The 17,500-nt window shown below is 46.9% G+C and overlaps 1 protein-coding gene across 1 annotated transcript in view; it reads right to left on the bottom strand.

Annotated features, from left to right (window-relative positions):
- Nucleotides 1-10,061: 10,061 nt before the first annotated feature.
- The window catches only part of Plekhb2 (pleckstrin homology domain containing B2), a 32,406-nt gene continuing 24,967 nt past the window's right edge, over nt 10,062-17,500 (bottom strand). Inside the window, exons 7-8 of the mRNA XM_031367142.1 lie at nt 15,875-15,980; nt 10,062-12,769 (exon numbers count right to left, since the gene is read on the bottom strand). Of these exons, the coding sequence (XP_031223002.1) occupies nt 12,633-12,769; nt 15,875-15,980 (243 nt within the window). The 3' untranslated portion in view covers nt 10,062-12,632. The remainder of the gene's footprint in view (nt 12,770-15,874; nt 15,981-17,500) is intronic.

Below are 17,500 nucleotides of genomic sequence, written 5' to 3'. Positions count from 1 at the left end.
ATGCAATTCAGTTCCTCACTGTGCTACAGGACATAGCACCACCCATCACTACACCATGGCTCAGCACAGCACAATACATACCCGCCAGGATTCGGGTGGACAGGATATGAATTCAAATTCTGTCCTTGAGGAAGCCCCCTGCATATCTTTAGTCTTCGGTTTATTCACGGGTATTCATGGGTAAGACAGAAACAGCAGAGGGGATCCCTTCCAGAGCTTATGGCAAACAGTGAGCGAGCGAGGGGAAGCAGGCATGCAAAGCTCCAGCCCCACCTTGTGTCAGCACACTGCAGCACACTTCTGTACTTCTGGGCCTGGAGCCTGGGCATGCCCAGGGTAACACTGGCTCTGTACCTGAACTCCCAGATGCCTCTCACACTAGGTCACCAGGCCAGGTCACTCTCTTCCTATCCCTGCTACCTCTCTGTGCTGATGTAGCTTGGAGGTGTCTAGCCGTCAGCATATAACCTGGACCTTTTCCTGCTGTATTAGCTAAGTTGTCCTAAAGAAGCTGAACCAACAAAAGAAACATACAGTATAAAGGGGACTTATTAGGTTGGCTTACATGATGGGGCCTGGGTAGTCCAGCAATGGTCAACTGCATACAGAAGATGAGAACTTGGTGGTTGCCCACACCATAGGGCTAGGGCACAGTCCCAGCTTAGTGAAGACCTGGAGGATTTCTAGAGACTTGCTGGTTCCCAAGATGACGTCAGAAAGTCAAGTAGAGGGCTGGTGAGATGGCTCAGTGGGTAAGAGCACCAACTGCTCTTCTGAAGGTCCTGAGTTCAAATCCCAGCAACCACCTGATGGCTTACAACCACCCATAATGAGATCTGATGCCCTCTTCTGGTGGTGTCTGAAGACACCTACAGTGTACTTATTTATAATAATAAATAAAAATCTTAAGAAAGGAAGAAAGAAAGAAAGAAAGAAAGAAAGAAAGAAAGAAAGGAAGGAAGAAAGGAAGAAAAGAAAGAGTGCCAAGTAGACTGAGTTCTAGCATCAACGAGCTCAGGTAGCTGCGTGACAGCAGCAGTGTTGATACAGTGGCCAGCAGGGCAGGTCACCAGCAAGGCCGGCAAATGAATGCTGCTTTCCCTGGGGCCTCTACATCTGCCCTGATGCTGAGGGAAGGTACTGCCTGCATGCATTTCCACTGCACCTGGCCTTTGAAACACAGGCTGAGTCTCTCTGCCTTCTGCTCCTCCTGCAGATTTTCAACCCTCCACTCCCCTGCCCCAAATGAGCTCAGGTCAAAAATGGGTTGCAGCCTTTGATGGGGTCCACTGTGTCCGTCTATCCCTAGCCACTCTCACTCCCTGATCAGTGGATTCCTTTTTCAAGGGAAGACTTAAAAGAAAGCTTATATAAATAGGTAAGGGAGCTTCTATAAAGAGCATGGGGACCCCCGGAGCTCTGCAAAAGATACCCTCTTCCCATTCATGTGACCATGATGCTGTTAACAAATAGCTACAGAGGGCTGGAGAGATGGCTCAGCGGTTAGGAGCACTGACTGCTCTTCCAGAGGTCCTGAGTTCAAATCCCAGCAACCACATGGTGGCTCACAACCATCTATAATGAGATCTGATGTCCTCTTCTGATGTGTCTAAAAATAGCTACAGTGTACTTACATATAGTAAGTAAATAAATCTTTAAAAAAAAAAAAAAAAAAAAAGCCGGGCAGTGGTGGCGCAAGCCTTTAATCCCAGCACTTGGGAGGCAGAGGCAGGCGGATTTCGGAGTTCAAGGCCAGCCTGGTCTACAGAGTGAGTTCCAGGACAGCCAGGGCTATACAGAGAAACCCTGTCTGGAAAAAACAAAAAACAAACAAACAAACAAACAAAAACAAATAGCTGCAGAGCTGCAGTGTGCTATCTAGGACACCATGCATCTCACAGAGAGAGTCTTCCCCCTCCCCTTGGTTAATCCTTTCACCAAATGGCCTCACAGACTCACCTACAGCAATGTCTCTTAGTTGGTTCCAGATCCAATCAAGATGACAACAGTAGTGGCCATCACGCCTGTCATGCCAAGAGCTGTGCAGTCCGAGCCTCTTCTGTGCCGGCCCCAGAAGCTTTCCTATCCTACGCCTGCGGTGAACTTGCTCCAAGCTCCGTTTCTCACCCTGTAGTGTTAGGCTGGGACCATTTCCCATAGCTAGAAGGACTTTTTAGAGGGAGGCCTCCATCCTTCAACAGTATTTATGAGGTTGTCACCAAGTAATGTGCAAATATTCACAAGATAAAAGGCTTCACAGTGAGCCACGGAGGTGACAGCTTGAGCTACGCAGAGAAATCCTTCTGACACAGTGATCAAACCAAAACAACTTTTCCACGTTTATGCACAGTGGCACCTCAAAAGTCATCCACTAGAAGATTCTTTATGACATTGCCAGCTCCAGGAGAGATGCCCATCATTAGGCTTTGGGCAATGCATTCCAGGCTCTTATCCTAGGGCAAGCATGGCTAAGTAATGCACCTGGCTCACAAGGCACAGTGTCCCATGATCAGGCCACTAACTAGAACTGCAGCCACACCGGGAATGGAGCACCCGGGACTTCACAGATGTTTCTGCCACACCTGGCCTTTGAGCCAGGGGGCTGAGTCTCTGCCTTCTGATTCCATGGCTAGATTATCAGCCTTTTGCTTCCCCCTTCCCCAAATGAGCTCAGGTCAATAATAATAATAATAATAATAATGAGTTACAGCCTTTGATGGCATCTACCTTGTCCCTTTATCCCTAAACAGTGCCCCCTCCCAGTGCATTCTTTTTTCAAGGGAAATCTTAAAAGAAGACTTATATAAACAGGTAAAGGGAGCTTCTATAAGCAGATAGCCCAGAATGGGGATCCTGCTTATAAAAGCTCTGCAGAAGACACCCTCTTCTCAAGTGTGTGCGCATGGTGCTGTCAACAGATACCTGCAGATCTAGAGTGTGCTATCTAAGGCACCATGCATACCACAACATGATGAGACCTACCCCAGAGCATAGGAAAGACCCTTATGGTGTGTGCTCATGGAGTTGCCTCACGTGAACCACAAATGAACAGCTCCTATTCATTCCTCAAACTCCAGATGACATCCAGACTGCCCTTCCACAGATCTATCTACATCTGTGGGCAGAGCCATAGCCTGGTCCCAACTTCTGCCAAAGAGAGAGACGTTGGCCCAGTTCACAAGTTCACCACGCCTGATGGGCCCCTGAGTCTTTCTGGCTCCACTGGACAGACTAGCTCCCCCAACTGGCGCAGAGAGGTATTTGCTGAGCAAAGATTACAAGTGCAGAATGCAGCCACCAAGCTCGGCTCAGCATTCTTTTCTCTCTTGCTTATGATGGAAGCCTCACCTATGACCATTAGGGACAGGCAGCCAAGGGAACGTAGAGACAGTGCAATCACAGAGTGGAGACTTCTCAGCCCTGGGGGTTACTGGTGCCCCAGGCACCTCCCACCAACAGGTTCTTCACTCAACCCATTAGTTTGCCCCGCTCCCCATGCCTTGCTTGGTCTTAGCTATGACAGAAAAGTACTTACAGAGAAGGCGGGGAAAGGAGACAGCAGGGAGGCTTGGTGCTAGAGCATCATCCACCTTGTCCCCGGGTTCCATTCCAAGCACCCCTCCAAGAGAAAGAAAGCAGAGAAGAGGCCGGCCTAGGAAAGGGGAAAGAGGTAGGGGCTCTAGCACCAAGCCATTCCTCAAGCCCCCTCCCTCCTCCTCTCTCTTTGCAAACATTTGTCTGCCATAACCAAGCCGGGATGAGCGGGATTGGTCAGGGGAGGGGCACGGGTTGGATGAGGACTCTGGTGGTGGGAAAACCTAGGTCATGAGAAAGGAAGGGGAAGGGAAGGGCGGAGGCAGAGGGAGGAGAGGAATAGGACTGGTAGGCACAAGCAGGAGTCTGTATATACACCAGGCCAGGGGGCAGAGGCACTGCTGTCCAGATGCTATAAAGGTACCTGCTGAGGACTGTACGCAGGCACCCACAGACAGCCTCCTTAGTTCACAGTGGGTCCCACACGCAGCACAGGGACATGGACTGGAGTAGGAGGTTCCTGTTCTTAACCACGCACTGTTGCTGAGCAAGCTCAAACCCAGGCCTAGCTTACAGCAGCCGCTTAGAGAACATCTGGGGAGGGGATGAGGGTGTCAGTAGATGAGAGGGGAGATACATGGGTATATGGATAGATGGATGGATAAATTAATGAATGAATATCCTAAGACACTAAATGAAGAATTCCTTGATCTACTTCTGGTCACAACTTCTATCTAGTTCAGTGCAAAAGATTTGGTGTTCAGGTCTTCCATTCACGGCTACAGTAGGTCATCAGCCCTTTTATACTCTTTGAGTGCCCTAGGTACCCCATCTGGCCAGCAAGCAGAGAGAAAATTCAAATCCATGTAGGCAGCCTGCATGCTGCTGTTGAAGGGGTGTCCCTAGAAAGACTAGCCCGGTTCCCACATGGCCACACCCAGCCAGAGCCCTGAGATGCAGCTATGCAAGCCCCTCCTGGGCGCATAGGAGACCTTCCAGGGCAAAGGGCAAAGCCTGTCATGATAGCTGCACATCCTAGGGAACCATACCAGTAACAAGATCAGTAATATAGGCAGAAGTAAAAGCAATGCTTAGATGCAGTCAGTCAGCAGCAGGCGGCAGGAGATCTAGGGTAAGGTTGATAGATAAGCCCATGAGGGGATTCCTACTCTCTAACAGGCACATATTGTGCAGGATGTGCACTCTGTATTCTCTGTGGACACTGGACTTGTACTCTCGGCTGTAAACTTCTCTGAGTGGTCACCTTGGATTAAGCATTACATTAACCTTCACCTCTCTCCACTTCACCTCCCCCCACCGTCCCCACCCCGCCAGATGCTGTGGTCATATACTTCATAAAAGGTACTTCTGGGACTAGGGAAGGATACTTACCAGTGGGGAACAGAGACAGCCTGGCTCTTCTTTCTCTAAAACTCTTCTTTATCGCTGTACTCCACTGAACAAGATGCTATTTCCTTGGGCTAATGAGCCTGTTCCCTTACAGCCTCTGTTATCCTACACTGCACAGGGCAATGAAAACAGCCAGGTCTAGGCCATTCACAAACCTCAGACTGGCAGTGAAGATAGAGGTAGCCACCTGCCCCAACATAGCAGGAAGCTCACTGTCCATCCACCACAGTGAATGTCTACAGTATGGATGATCCTCACTCATTCAACTTAGGGTCTGCCTCCACACCAGTGTGACAGAAAGCAGGGAGAAGAGACCCTGACTCTTAGGACTTGGCAAGCCCTCCTATTGCTGAACACCTCATCCATCAGATACCTAAAACATCAGCAATAGACAGTCTGGTTTTTTTTGATGGTGGGGAGGGGTGCACAGTTTGGGCAAGGAGCAAGAATGCAGGGAGGTGCTCAAACTTCACACCTCTCCTTGTGTGCTAAGCCTCCAATTCAGCCCTAGGCCACTCATCAGGGTTAGGTGGGGCTGCGTGACAAGAAGAGACTTTTCCTGGGGCCACCCTGACACCCAGTGGCAGCTCCCAGAAGCGGCAGCTGCCTGGAAGAACAGTAAAACCAGAAAATTCTATGCTATTGGGAGAAAGAGGCCTTCCCTCAATCAGTTTCTCCCACTTAACTTGCAATGGAACTGTGTGGAGGGCTGGTTTGGATTCAGACCCAATGGGTTCTCAGGAATTTCAGGACTATGGAGTGGGGGGTGGCATCCCTGGGAACTGCAGGCCCACAAGGGCAATGGAGAGGTTAAAGGAGAAAAGTCTGTGTGCCTGCCGGATGCCTGGGAGGTGAGATTAGTACACAGAGGAGGAAACTAAAGTGAGAGGCCCATGCTGCTTGCCTAGGACTAGAAAAGCAATGGAGAATTGAATTCAATTCCCCAGACCGTACACCTGCCCCACTAAGGGCCTTCCTGCAGGTTCTACTGTAGGTTTCAAAGGGAACTGAGGCAGCTTCTTAAGAAGCACTGAGCAGCCCCATAGCATCCCGATCATCATCATTATCTCCCCACAGGTATCCAAGGCTCAATGATCCTCTGCCCTAGAAACACATAGGTGTCCACATGGTGTACAGGGCTGCTTAAGAATTCCCTGGCTCATGGCCCACTGGTGATGACTATGATCCCTGAGCTGTGCTGGTCCTCACTGAGCTGCCAGCTTTCCTGGGGGCTAGGATGAGTGAGCTCTGTTGGAGTCTCACTGGATGGATGTCTTTGCCTCAGTGGGAAGGAGAACAGGGTGGAGAGTGGAGGATTATAAGCATCAACATTAGCATATGAAAGAAACCAATTGTAGGGGATAACCCTACCCACCCACCTCTGTGCGTGTACCACCACCACCACCACCACCACTATTACCACCACTATCACCACCATCATCAATACGATCATAACCAGCACTGTTATTACAACCTCCACCACCATCATTCTAGGCTAGGTGTAAATGTAACAAAAAGATGTATGCACAGAAAAAATGCATGGTGTGTGATAGAGTACTTGCTTTGCATGCACAAATTCCTAACCTTTATCTCCTAGTAATGAAAGAGAGAGAGAGGAGGGGAGGGAAGAGGAAGGAAAGAAGAGAGAGAGAGAAAGATAGAAAGAGAAAGAAGGACAGAAGGAAGGAAGGAAGGAAGGAAGGAAGGAAGGAAGGAAGGAAGGAAGGAAGGAAGGAAAGAAAGAAAGAACAAAAGAAAGAGGGGGAGAGAGGGAAGGAGAGAGGGAGAGGGGGAAGGAGAGAGGGAGAGAGGGGAGAGGGAAAGGGAGAGGGAGAGGGAGAGGGAGAGAGGGAGAGAGGGGAAAGGGAAAGGGAGAGGGAGAGGGAGAGGGAGAGGGAGAGGGAGAGGGGGAGGAGGAGGGAGAGGGAGAGGGAGAGCTCAAACTTTGGAGCCTGGATCTGCCTTCAGCTCTGATCCATTCCAAACGTGCCTAGATTGGGAGCAGAAAGCAGAGAAGTCCCTGGGGGAGGGGATGAAAAATGTACCCCACCCCCAAGCCCAGACTCTCAGGACTCTCTGATCTTGTACCTTTTGGGTGTGGGTATATGCTGGTGTTAGTACATGTAGAAGACAACCTCAAGTGTCATTCTCAGGGGCCTTGATTTCTTTTAAGACATGGTCTCTCATTGGCCTTGAAGTCACAAAATAGGCTAGGGAGGCTGGCCAGCAAGCCTCAAGGAGCCTTCTGTCTCTGCCTTCTCAACACTGGAGTTACAAGAGTATACCATTACATGCTCTTTTTACATGGGTTCTAGCAGCCCAAATTGGGTCCTCATGCATGCAAGATAAGCACTCTATTAAGCTATGGCCACAGCTCCAAACTGACCAAGTAACATTTCTGGGGTGGAACCAGTTGACATGTGATTTGTACCACTAGCTTTACTGATCAGCAAATACCATCAAAATGAAGATTAATAAGGTTGGGAACAGTGAAGAGCATTGTCTTTAAAAAAAAAAAAGTGTGTGCTGTATGTGTTCAAGTGCATAAATGTGTGTATGTGGGTACATTTGTACTCATATATGTGTATGTGTGTAAGTGTACAGGCCAGAAGGCAAGCCAACCTCCAATGTTGTCTTCAGGAAGACTGTCTGTCTCCTTTAAGTCAGGGCCTAAACTCATCTGAAACTCACCAATTACTGTTTTCCCAGTCCCCAGTTGCCAAGGACCAGCCTCAGCTTATAAAGGGGTTCTGAGGAAGAGGTGTTAGGAGTGGTGAAAGGAGGGACTCAGAATCAAACCATGGGTTCAAGCTGATAGCCTGTGTTCTGTTCAAGACAGCTTTCTGAAGATCACCAGACAGCTCATCCAAATAGCTCAGTGCTCACAGACCAAAGCCCAGTCTTTGATTTACATATAAGTCCAGTCATTTACTCCAGGTTCCCTTTTGATTATCCCATGAATCACCATTCCATGACCCCAGCCCCTTGATTCTTGCACATTTTTTAATGTTGCAAATGAATTCAAAGGTCTGTCTGTGTTTGTAAGTACAGACAATAAGCTAGCTGGGTGGCATCCTGTCCTGAGATCACCACTGCCAACACATCCAATCCTAAACTAGCTCTATCTCAGGCTGACTTTGAACTCAGGAATCTGCCTGCCCTAGCTGGCAATGAACTTAGCTGGGTGGGATCTTGTCCTGTGATCACCACTCCAAAATCTCTTTATTCCCTTCTTTGATATCTTTCTGACAAGCTGACTCAAAGTGCAGCTGCCTTTGTTCTTTTAGGTCCATGAAGTTCCTTATACAATTCGTATCATAGCCTTATATTTTGCATAGTTGAGAAATTATATTTTTTTTGAACTCATGTTTTCAGAGTTCTTTCTCACAGCCTTAAGGGCTGTCCTGAAGGTCTCAGTGTTTACCATTCTTGCTAAGGACATAAACGCACCCTTGCCCCCCAGACTGTGTTGTCTCTGATTATCATGGAGTCATTAACCTTGGCAGAGAGGACATTCCCTGATAACCTTGGCAGGGAGAATATTTCATGAAGGAGGAACATGAAGTAGTGTATATATATATATATATATCTGCATGTTTATATATGTATATATATTATGTGTATATATCTATATTTGTGTATATACATGTTTTAGTCAGGATTTCTATTCCTGCACAAACATCATGACCAAGAAGGAAGTTGGGGAGGAAAGGGTTTATTTGGCTTACTTCCACATTGCTGTTAATCACCAGAGGAAGTCAGGACTGGAACTCAAGCAGGTCAAGAAGCAGGAGCTGACGCAGAGGCCATGGAGAGATGTTCCTTGCTGGCTTGCTTCCTCTGGCTTGCTCAGTCTGCTCTCTTATAGAACCCAAGACTTCCAGCCCAGGGATGGCACCACCCACAAGAGGCCCTACGGCCTTGATCACTAATTGAGAAAATGCTCCACAGCTGGATCTCATGGAGGCACTTCCCCAACTGAAGCTCCCTTCTCTGTGATAACTCCAGCCTGTGTCAAGTTGACACACAAAACCAGCCAGCACTATATATATGTATATATATATGTATATATACATATATATAATACAAACAAGCCTCACACTCAGTGAATAGTCAGCTTTTGAGCCTCAGCCTCCACAGCTATAACATGAATCAAACTTCACTTGCAGCTACTGTAAGAATTAGTGAGTTGGGAGCTGAAGAGATGGTTCAGTGGTTAAGAACACATAATGCTATTGTAAAAGACCTGAGTTCAAGTCCTGCATGGTATCCAAGTAGCTCACGACTGGCTATAACTCCAGCTCCAGGGAATCCAATCCCACTCTCCTCTGCAGACACCTGTATTCCTGTAGACACACCCTTGTACAGACATGCACTAATACACATAATGAAAATAATAATACCCATGGCATGGTGGCACACATCTGTAATTCCAGCACTCAGGCAGGTGGATCTCTGTGAGTTCAAGGCCAGCCTGATCTACATTGCAAGTTCCAGGCAGGCCAGTCATGGCTACATAGTGAGACCCTATCTGAAATATAAACTGAAATAAAAGTGAGCCTTAAAAGAATTGGTGAGTTTCTTCTTCTGAAGTGACAGTACATCTCTAACAGCTAAAGTCCTGAATAAGTGGAATTCTTACTGCTGACAACAGAAAAAGCTAACAGTGTGTTCCTATTTTTTCTCTTCCCTATATGTCCCAAACTGGCCTCAAATTTATAATGTTCTTGCTTCCACCTCCACAGGGCTTGGACTAGAGGCATGCACCACCATGGTCAGTTCAAGGTGACTCATGTGAATGAGCATGTGCACTTGCTTGAAGACCAGAGGCTTATGTCAGGTATCTTCCTCTATCGGCCTCTACTCCATCTTTAGAGACAGAGTCTGTAAATGGATCCAGAGCTCACTGATTGACTAGAAGACTAGCACCCTGGGGCTGACCCTTCTCCAATCTCCAAGTTCTAAGATTACAGATGTCTGTAACCATGCCCAGCTTTCATAGGGGTGCCAGGGAGCTGATCTTAGATCCTCATGCTTTTGTGGCAGGCCACTTAACTATCTCTCCAGCCAACCTCAAAATAATTTAAACATACAACAGAAGTCACAATGAGACACAGTTTAAGGTTAATGATCATTTAATATTTTAACAAGTTCACTTATAAACATACTGTATGCACATTCAGGGAGAAAACGGGCTCGGTAGATGCAACAGAACAACAGAAGCAATCACAAAGAAGACTGTCTGCGCCCTCTGCCTGTCATCTTTCGTCTACATAGACTAGAAGGCAAAATGAGAGGTCGCATGGGCTCAACAACAGATGTAGAAAAGAAATCTGAATCATTCTGTCTCAAATGCAGGAACTCGCTATACTCCAGAAGGCTATCGTGGGCACTAATGACCCAGTGTGAGCCTAGGCCAAGCCTTGGCAAGGGATGATCTGAGGAAGCCTCACGCTTTCCATATGATACGTTCTTAACTCAAACTAAAAGAGCAACTAAAAGAACTGCCCGCAGTGTCGGCAGCCAGCCTCTTCCAGCTCTGCATCGTTATTTAAAAGTCTCCGTGGAGGAGACATGTTCCTCAATGCTGGACAAGTAGCTCCCTCCAACTCATGAATCTCATGACTCACTGAAGTACAAAACGATGCCCCAAAAGCCATCGAAAGGGCAGCATCTGTGAGCATCGGGGCTGAGGAAATGAGATGCCCGAGAATGTATTCCATTCTGGGTATGCAATCAAGTAAAACTGGTGACAGGAAATGATCAGACTCAACTACGGCTGCCTGGTACAGCTAACCCCACTGGGGTCAGGGGATAGGCAGGGCACACCAATGGGACAGTAGGAGATCATTCTGTTTCAAAAGTACTTCAGGGGCGTGACTCAGTACTCTATGGTTTTAGGAATGCCAGTAACTAACTTCAAAATTAAAATCACTGTGTAACATTAAACACTGGTTTTAGTGTTTTGTAAGTAAAGCACGGAGCTTTAGGAATGGTGACATTGTGACCAAATGGCAGTCTTACAGCACAGGATGTAAAATCAGAGTCAGGCTTATTAAAGCGACTGTACAGCATCCGTACCATGTTGTCACATACCCCATCATGACAGAGAAGCAAATGTCAGCTGGAAACAGGCAAGGCTGTGTCAACAGGTCCCCAAGGAGTAGTGAGAAAGCACTGTGGGCACCACCTCTACTTGGCAACTGTCTCACATGGAGATCTGCTGAAGACCTGAACTGACCAAGAGAGAGCTGCCCAGCAGTACAGCAAGGCAGCGTGCATGCACTGGACTGGGCACAGTCAGAATCAGTGCTCCCTAGGAGCACTCTGGAAAAAACAGGACTATGCAAAGTAGAGGGCAGGGCCCTCGCTGTGCCGTCCCACCTTCGTGCCAGGGTACTGTTTGAAACTAAAACTTGCCAGTCACAAAGCTGGAATTAGGAGCTTTAAAACATGAAAGAACAGACATTTTAAATATGTGGGGCATGTATTCTCTAATATTAGAAATACAAATTTTTGTCAGAAAGCCAGATGGTGAGCTTCCCAGAGTGTCACATGTTTGGGGACTAGAAATGTTTTAAGCTCTTCTCTCGTGAGCGGGTCAGGACTGAGGACAAGGCTGGATCCCCACTAACATGAAGGATTAGAACAAATCCCTGAGATGCTCTACCCAATCCCATTTCTCACTCAAAACCTGAGACTCTGGACAGCCACAGGACCTCCCTACCACTGCTGAGGAAGAGCCTCTCCAGGAGTTAAAGAGCATCCCCCATGCAGCTTGGCCCCAGAAGGCCTGAGGCAGGAACATTCTAAAAAAGGCTCTCCCCGATTGCCCTCACCATACTTTCTTTACAAGTAGAAAAATAGTCTCTATAGGCTCTCTGCAGACTGAGCTGGCAATCAATATGCCTAAAGCAGACCCTGAAAACACATCGCTGGGCAGCTCCCAGCGTACCTCCACCCACCAGCACGCACCTCCTCATTCAGCAGGGCTTAAAGGGAGAGGCTAGAATTCTGAGGCTCAAATCAATTCCTAACTCCAGACTAATTCCAATCATCCCCAGGAAAAGCAAACAGAAGAATAACAAGAAAATAGAACTGGGCAGATTACTGGAACATAATTTGTAAAGGGAGGAGGTGGCCCTCTGCATCCTGAGCAGCCAATCCTGCTGGTATCTAGGACTTCCAAGGGGTAGGCTATGGGGTCCTTATACCATATTACTGCAGGAGCCACCAGCCCACAGCTCCTAGGGTAACATGCAACAGGGTCTAGAGTAAGATTCCACAGTTAAAGAAGCTGTGACTCTCCTCACCACACTTACACACATCCTCCTCCATCAGTATTATTGTTATTGGCATAGCAAGGAAAGCCATCCCTCAATTCAATACTGCACCTAACTGAACGGAAAATGCCTGTTTAAATGGGTGTGTTCACATAAAGCCATCCAAGAGTCCCCAAGAAAGACTTGGTGCAAGCTGGTACCCGGAAGGACTCAGGCTCTTGCTCACAGCATACCTCCAGCTTTCTTTGTGGTACCATGCAAGTCAGTCACAATTATTAGATTACCACTTTCAAAAGAACTATTTAAATTATTATGAAAGACACTTGTTACAAACAGAAATGCCCTGCAAATCAAATTATTGCACACAGGACTAACAGAAGCTATGCACAGAACATGTTGAAGGCTCTAGAAGACCCAGAACAGAGAGCCCAGGGCCATGCCTGTGGCTGCCCCGGCAAGCATGCCCAGAGCCAGGTCACTGTCATTGTCTCGGTACCGCTCACGGATGATGACTTGGTTGGCAGGCTGTTGTCCATAAACTCCTAAAAGAGAAGAAAAAAGAGATCTTTTAAGATGTAATTTGTCTAACATTCACTGAAAAGATGGTGTCCCTAACACAGTCACTGGATCTAATCTCCATGTGACCAGCTTGTTCACATTTACTGAAAAGATGGAGGCCTTAACATAGACACTATATCCAATCTCCATTCACCTCCTCATTCAGCAGGGCTTAAAGGGAGAGGCTAGAATTCTGAGGCTCAAATCAATTCCTAACTCCAGACTAATTCCAATCATCCCCAGGAAAAGCAAACAGAAGAATAACAAGAAAATAGAACTGGACAGATTACTGGAACATAATTTGTAAAGGGAGGGGGTGGCCCTCTGCATCCTGAGCAGCCATCTCCAAGTAGTGGCCAGCTTGCTCACTACTTGGCTTTCAAAGTCCTTTAGAAAAGTGTTAACAGGTGGCTCCAGTGAGTTCAACCCAACCCTTTCCAAGGCCGACCACACAAATGCTAAGGAAGACACTGTTGCAATTTATAAAAGACAATGCATGGGGGCCAGGAGACATGGTTTAGTATTAAGTTCACTTGTTGCTGTTACAGAAGACCTGGCAACCAGACATTACCTCACAAGCATAAGAAACTATAGCTTCAGGGGATCCAATGCCCTCTTCTGATTCCTACAAGTACTAATTGTGCACTTGGAACACACACATACAGCCAAACATTCATGCATGTTAAATAATTTTTAAAAGATGTACACAAGGCCTGGCATGGTGATGCACACCTCTAATCCCAGCCAGTGGGAGGCAGTGAGAGGGGGATCTCTGTAAGTTCCAGGCCAGGGATATCTAGTGAGAGCCTGTCTTAAAGACAAGATGATGGTACAAGCTTACAGAGAAGAAGGTGATCATGCTTCAGAAGAACTTTAGTAGAGGAGTGTGGTAGTTCGGATGAGAACACTCTCATAGGTTCACATGTTTAAATGCAAGGTCCCCAGGTGGATGAACTATTTGGGAAGAATGAGAAGGTGTGACCCTATTGGAGAAGATGTGTTACCAGGGGTGGGATTTAAGATTTCAAAGGTCCATGTGACTCCCAGTTAGTGTTCCCTCCCTTACTCCCTCCCTCCACCCCCACTCTACCTGCAAGTAGGAGTACCTGCAGATAAGGCTGTAAGTTCTCAGCTACTGTTCCAGGACCATGCCTGCCTGTGCTCTTCCATGACAGTCAGGGGCTCAACTTCTGTAACCTCAATAAACTCTTTCTTCTATAAGTTGCCTTGGTCATGGTGTTTCATCGCGGTAACAGAAAAATAACTAAGACAAATATGACCTCATGACCACTGAGGAGAACGCCTTTGGTTCCTTCCAGTTTCTTACTCATAGATTTCCAAGGGGATGGAGGGGATCCATACAGTGTGACCTAGACTACCCGCCAGAAGCCGGAGAGACACGGATAAGGAAGAAAAAAATGGAACACTGCCTTGGAAATCGGAAGGAGGCTGACCTACATGTGCCAAAGAGAGAAAAGCACTTAACTGTTTAGAAGACTTAGTTATTGAGGGACCTGCCTGACTCCATCTTAAGATTAAAAGCCATCTTGTTACAAGGTCAAAAGAAGTTCATTCCTGTTTTCAATAAAACTTGGATTTGAGCAGGTCTTGACCAATTTTCTGTGGTGCCTGGCTAAGGATTCTCTCAGGTCCCTAGCAGGCTTCCCATTGACCCTGGTCCTACCTCAAAATCACATATGCCAACAACAGCAGAAACCACATCTCACTAGATTTTAAACTTTTTTGCTAGTCTAAAATTGTCAAGTTTAGTAAATAAGAATAGAGACACACAATTAGGTTTGAATTTCATATAACATTCAACTTTTTAAGTACAAGTATATCCCATTAAACAATAAATAATTATTTCGGGAGCTGTAGAAAGAACCCAAGGGGCTGTACATGCCAGACACACGCTTCGCCACTGAGCCCCAAGGCGCCTCTTGTCTCCACATCCCACTGGGATACAGATATGCATTATCATGCCTGGCTTTTACACGGGCGCTGGATCCCACCTCAGGTGTGTATGCTTACACAGCAAACACGTTACCTGCTGAACCATGCCCAGTTCCTTGGTCTTACTGTAGATTTATGCTGTACCACCAAAATGCCTTATAAATTGTGTGGTTTCATTACACTATTCCTTATCATGGGCTTCTAGAGTTTAAGACTGAATGGTGGGCTGGTGAGATGGCTCAGTGGGTAAGAGCACTGACTGTTCTTCCAAAGGTCCTGAGATCAAATCCCAGCAACCACATGGTGGCTCAAGCCATCCATAATGAGATCTGATGCCTCCTACTCGTGTGTCTGAAGACAGCTACAGTGTACTTATTTATAATAATAAATAAATCTTTAAAAAAAAAAAAAGACTGGCAAGGGGACTGGAGAGATGGTTCAGCGGTTAAGCTCACTTGCTACTCTTCCAGAGAACAGTTCTTCAGGTCCCAGCACCCACAAGTCAACTCGGAACCATGTGTAACTCCAGTTGCAGGGATCAAACTCCCTATTCTGGCCCTGTCAGGCACATGCACTTATGTGCACACACCTTCAGACACTTACACACAATGAAAAATAAATCTTTTAAAAATGTTTAAACTGAATGACATACAGAAAATGTAAGCAACTAAGGTGTATTTGGTTACATTTTAAATAAAGATTATAAAACCTTTAAATAATCAAAAACTGGGCTGGAGAGATAATTTAGTGGGGCACAGACAGTTGCTGTCAATCTGACAACCTGAGTTCAATCTCTGGGACCCACACAGTGTTAGGAGACAACTGATTCCCTTGAATTGTCCTCTGACCTTCCCCCAAGAGCTGTGACACACATGCACCCACACATATGTGTGTAACATATGCACACAAAATCAATAAAAATGTAATAGTTTTTAAGCAACAATTACTCTAGCACTGTAAAGATATGTGAACATCCAAAAGACTATTTGAAGAAAAATACACAAAAATCAGAGTGGCAAAGTGATTTGGGGTCTTCACTGAGAAAGTACAGCTCATTTAACTTCAAACTGAAAAGTAAGACTCCTCCTTGCCCCCACCGTATGCAGAGACCAGGAGCGGCAGCCAGTGTGCATTACCTGCATATGGGTACTGGTACGGCACAGCATACGCCTGCCCGTTGGCGGCATAGACAACTTGAGTTCCTGTTGGGTATGCGCCACTGTATGGACCATAGCCGTAGACCTGGAAGGAGAGAAAGTTCCATGAGAAATACAATTTTGAGGGAAGGGCTGAAGAGTTGGCTCAGTGGGTAAAGGCACTTGCCATGCCTGATACCATGCTTTGTGTCCCTGAAACTCACTTAGAGGGAGGGATGAGTAGAGTCCTAAAAACTGTCCTCTGTTAGCAATGATGAAATGAACATACTTAAGTGAGCAGGGGAACATGGGGATGGAGAGAGGTGACATGCATGGGAGGTACTGGGGGGAGGAAAGGAGAGACGAGGGATGATGTGATGATACATACATACATACATGTATACCTACATACATGTATACATACACACAAACATGTACACACATGTATACATACACACATGTATACATACTTACATAATACATGCATGCATGCATACGTACATGCATACGTACATGCATATGTACATGCATACATAAATGGGTGGCCCCTGACCTCCATGGGTATGCTGTGGCATATCCTAGATTGAATAATGGAGATGTTGGTAACTCAGAAATCCCAAAGAATACGGACAGAAAAGGGGGAAAGGGGCCAGGAAAAGTTTGCTCCCGCTGCCCAAAGAGCCAATAACGCCTCTACTCTGTGTAAACACTAAGAACAAACTGCAAGGACACCCTGTTCCTATCCCCAAAGGTCGGAGGTGGATGCTCTACAACAGCCTCGACTACAGCTATGACAGCTACAGCAAGCCTCTCCTACTCCTTTAGAGTACAGCCAAAGGGATGCATGTGGAGCAGCGATTTCATCCCTGCCAGGTAACAAGGCACCCACTCGCCCATGCAGCAGACCACAGAGTGAGCCACAGAATTCACCACTGCTGAGCAGAAGCAATGTGCCCTTCCCCTCCCCCTAGGAATCACTAAAGGCTGGTGGGGAGTGGGGCCACTGGCCGGACTCCATGCCTGTCAGTGGAGAGGCCGAGCAGTAATGGGCAGTCCTCTCTTCGCAGCAAGGCGCTCTGAGAAGGCGCAGAGAAAACCTAAATTCCTGAGCTAGAACCCAGCCCTGGCTGTGGACTGAGAATCTGAACTTCCACTTGGCAAGTTCCAAGTCTATCCATGTTTAAAATGGCAAGGTTCTACCAAAAATCACTATTAGCACAAACAGCCAAGATCTCAAACAAAATGACACAGAAGAACACCCACACTGAGACCGCTGAGATGTCAGTGTGAGGGCTAGGAGAGCAGGGGAGGGGGGGATGCAGCTCAGTGGGCGGAGCTTGCTAGGCATGGGAGAAAGGCTAGGTTCCAGCCCAACACCTGAGGGTGAAAGATGTTAGAATTATCTAGAAAGGACTTGTGTGTTGGGCTCTAGTGTATATATGGGTGGTCTTTGTGCAATGTGTGGGTGCAGAAGCAAATGTACATGTGTAGAAGGCATACATGTCCGTGCATGCACTTAGAGGCCAGAAGAGGACACTGTGTGTACTCACCCACTCCCGCTCTCACTCTTGCTCTCTTCCCACACCTTATTCCCTTGAGACAGTGTCTCTTATGGAAAAGTTTTTT

Source organism: Mastomys coucha, unplaced genomic scaffold, assembly GCF_008632895.1.
Source record: "Mastomys coucha isolate ucsf_1 unplaced genomic scaffold, UCSF_Mcou_1 pScaffold14, whole genome shotgun sequence".
NCBI classification, from domain to species: Eukaryota; Metazoa; Chordata; class Mammalia; order Rodentia; family Muridae; genus Mastomys; species Mastomys coucha.
Note: the sequence above shows the minus strand (reverse complement) of the source record. Positions and strands in the feature narration are given on the sequence as shown.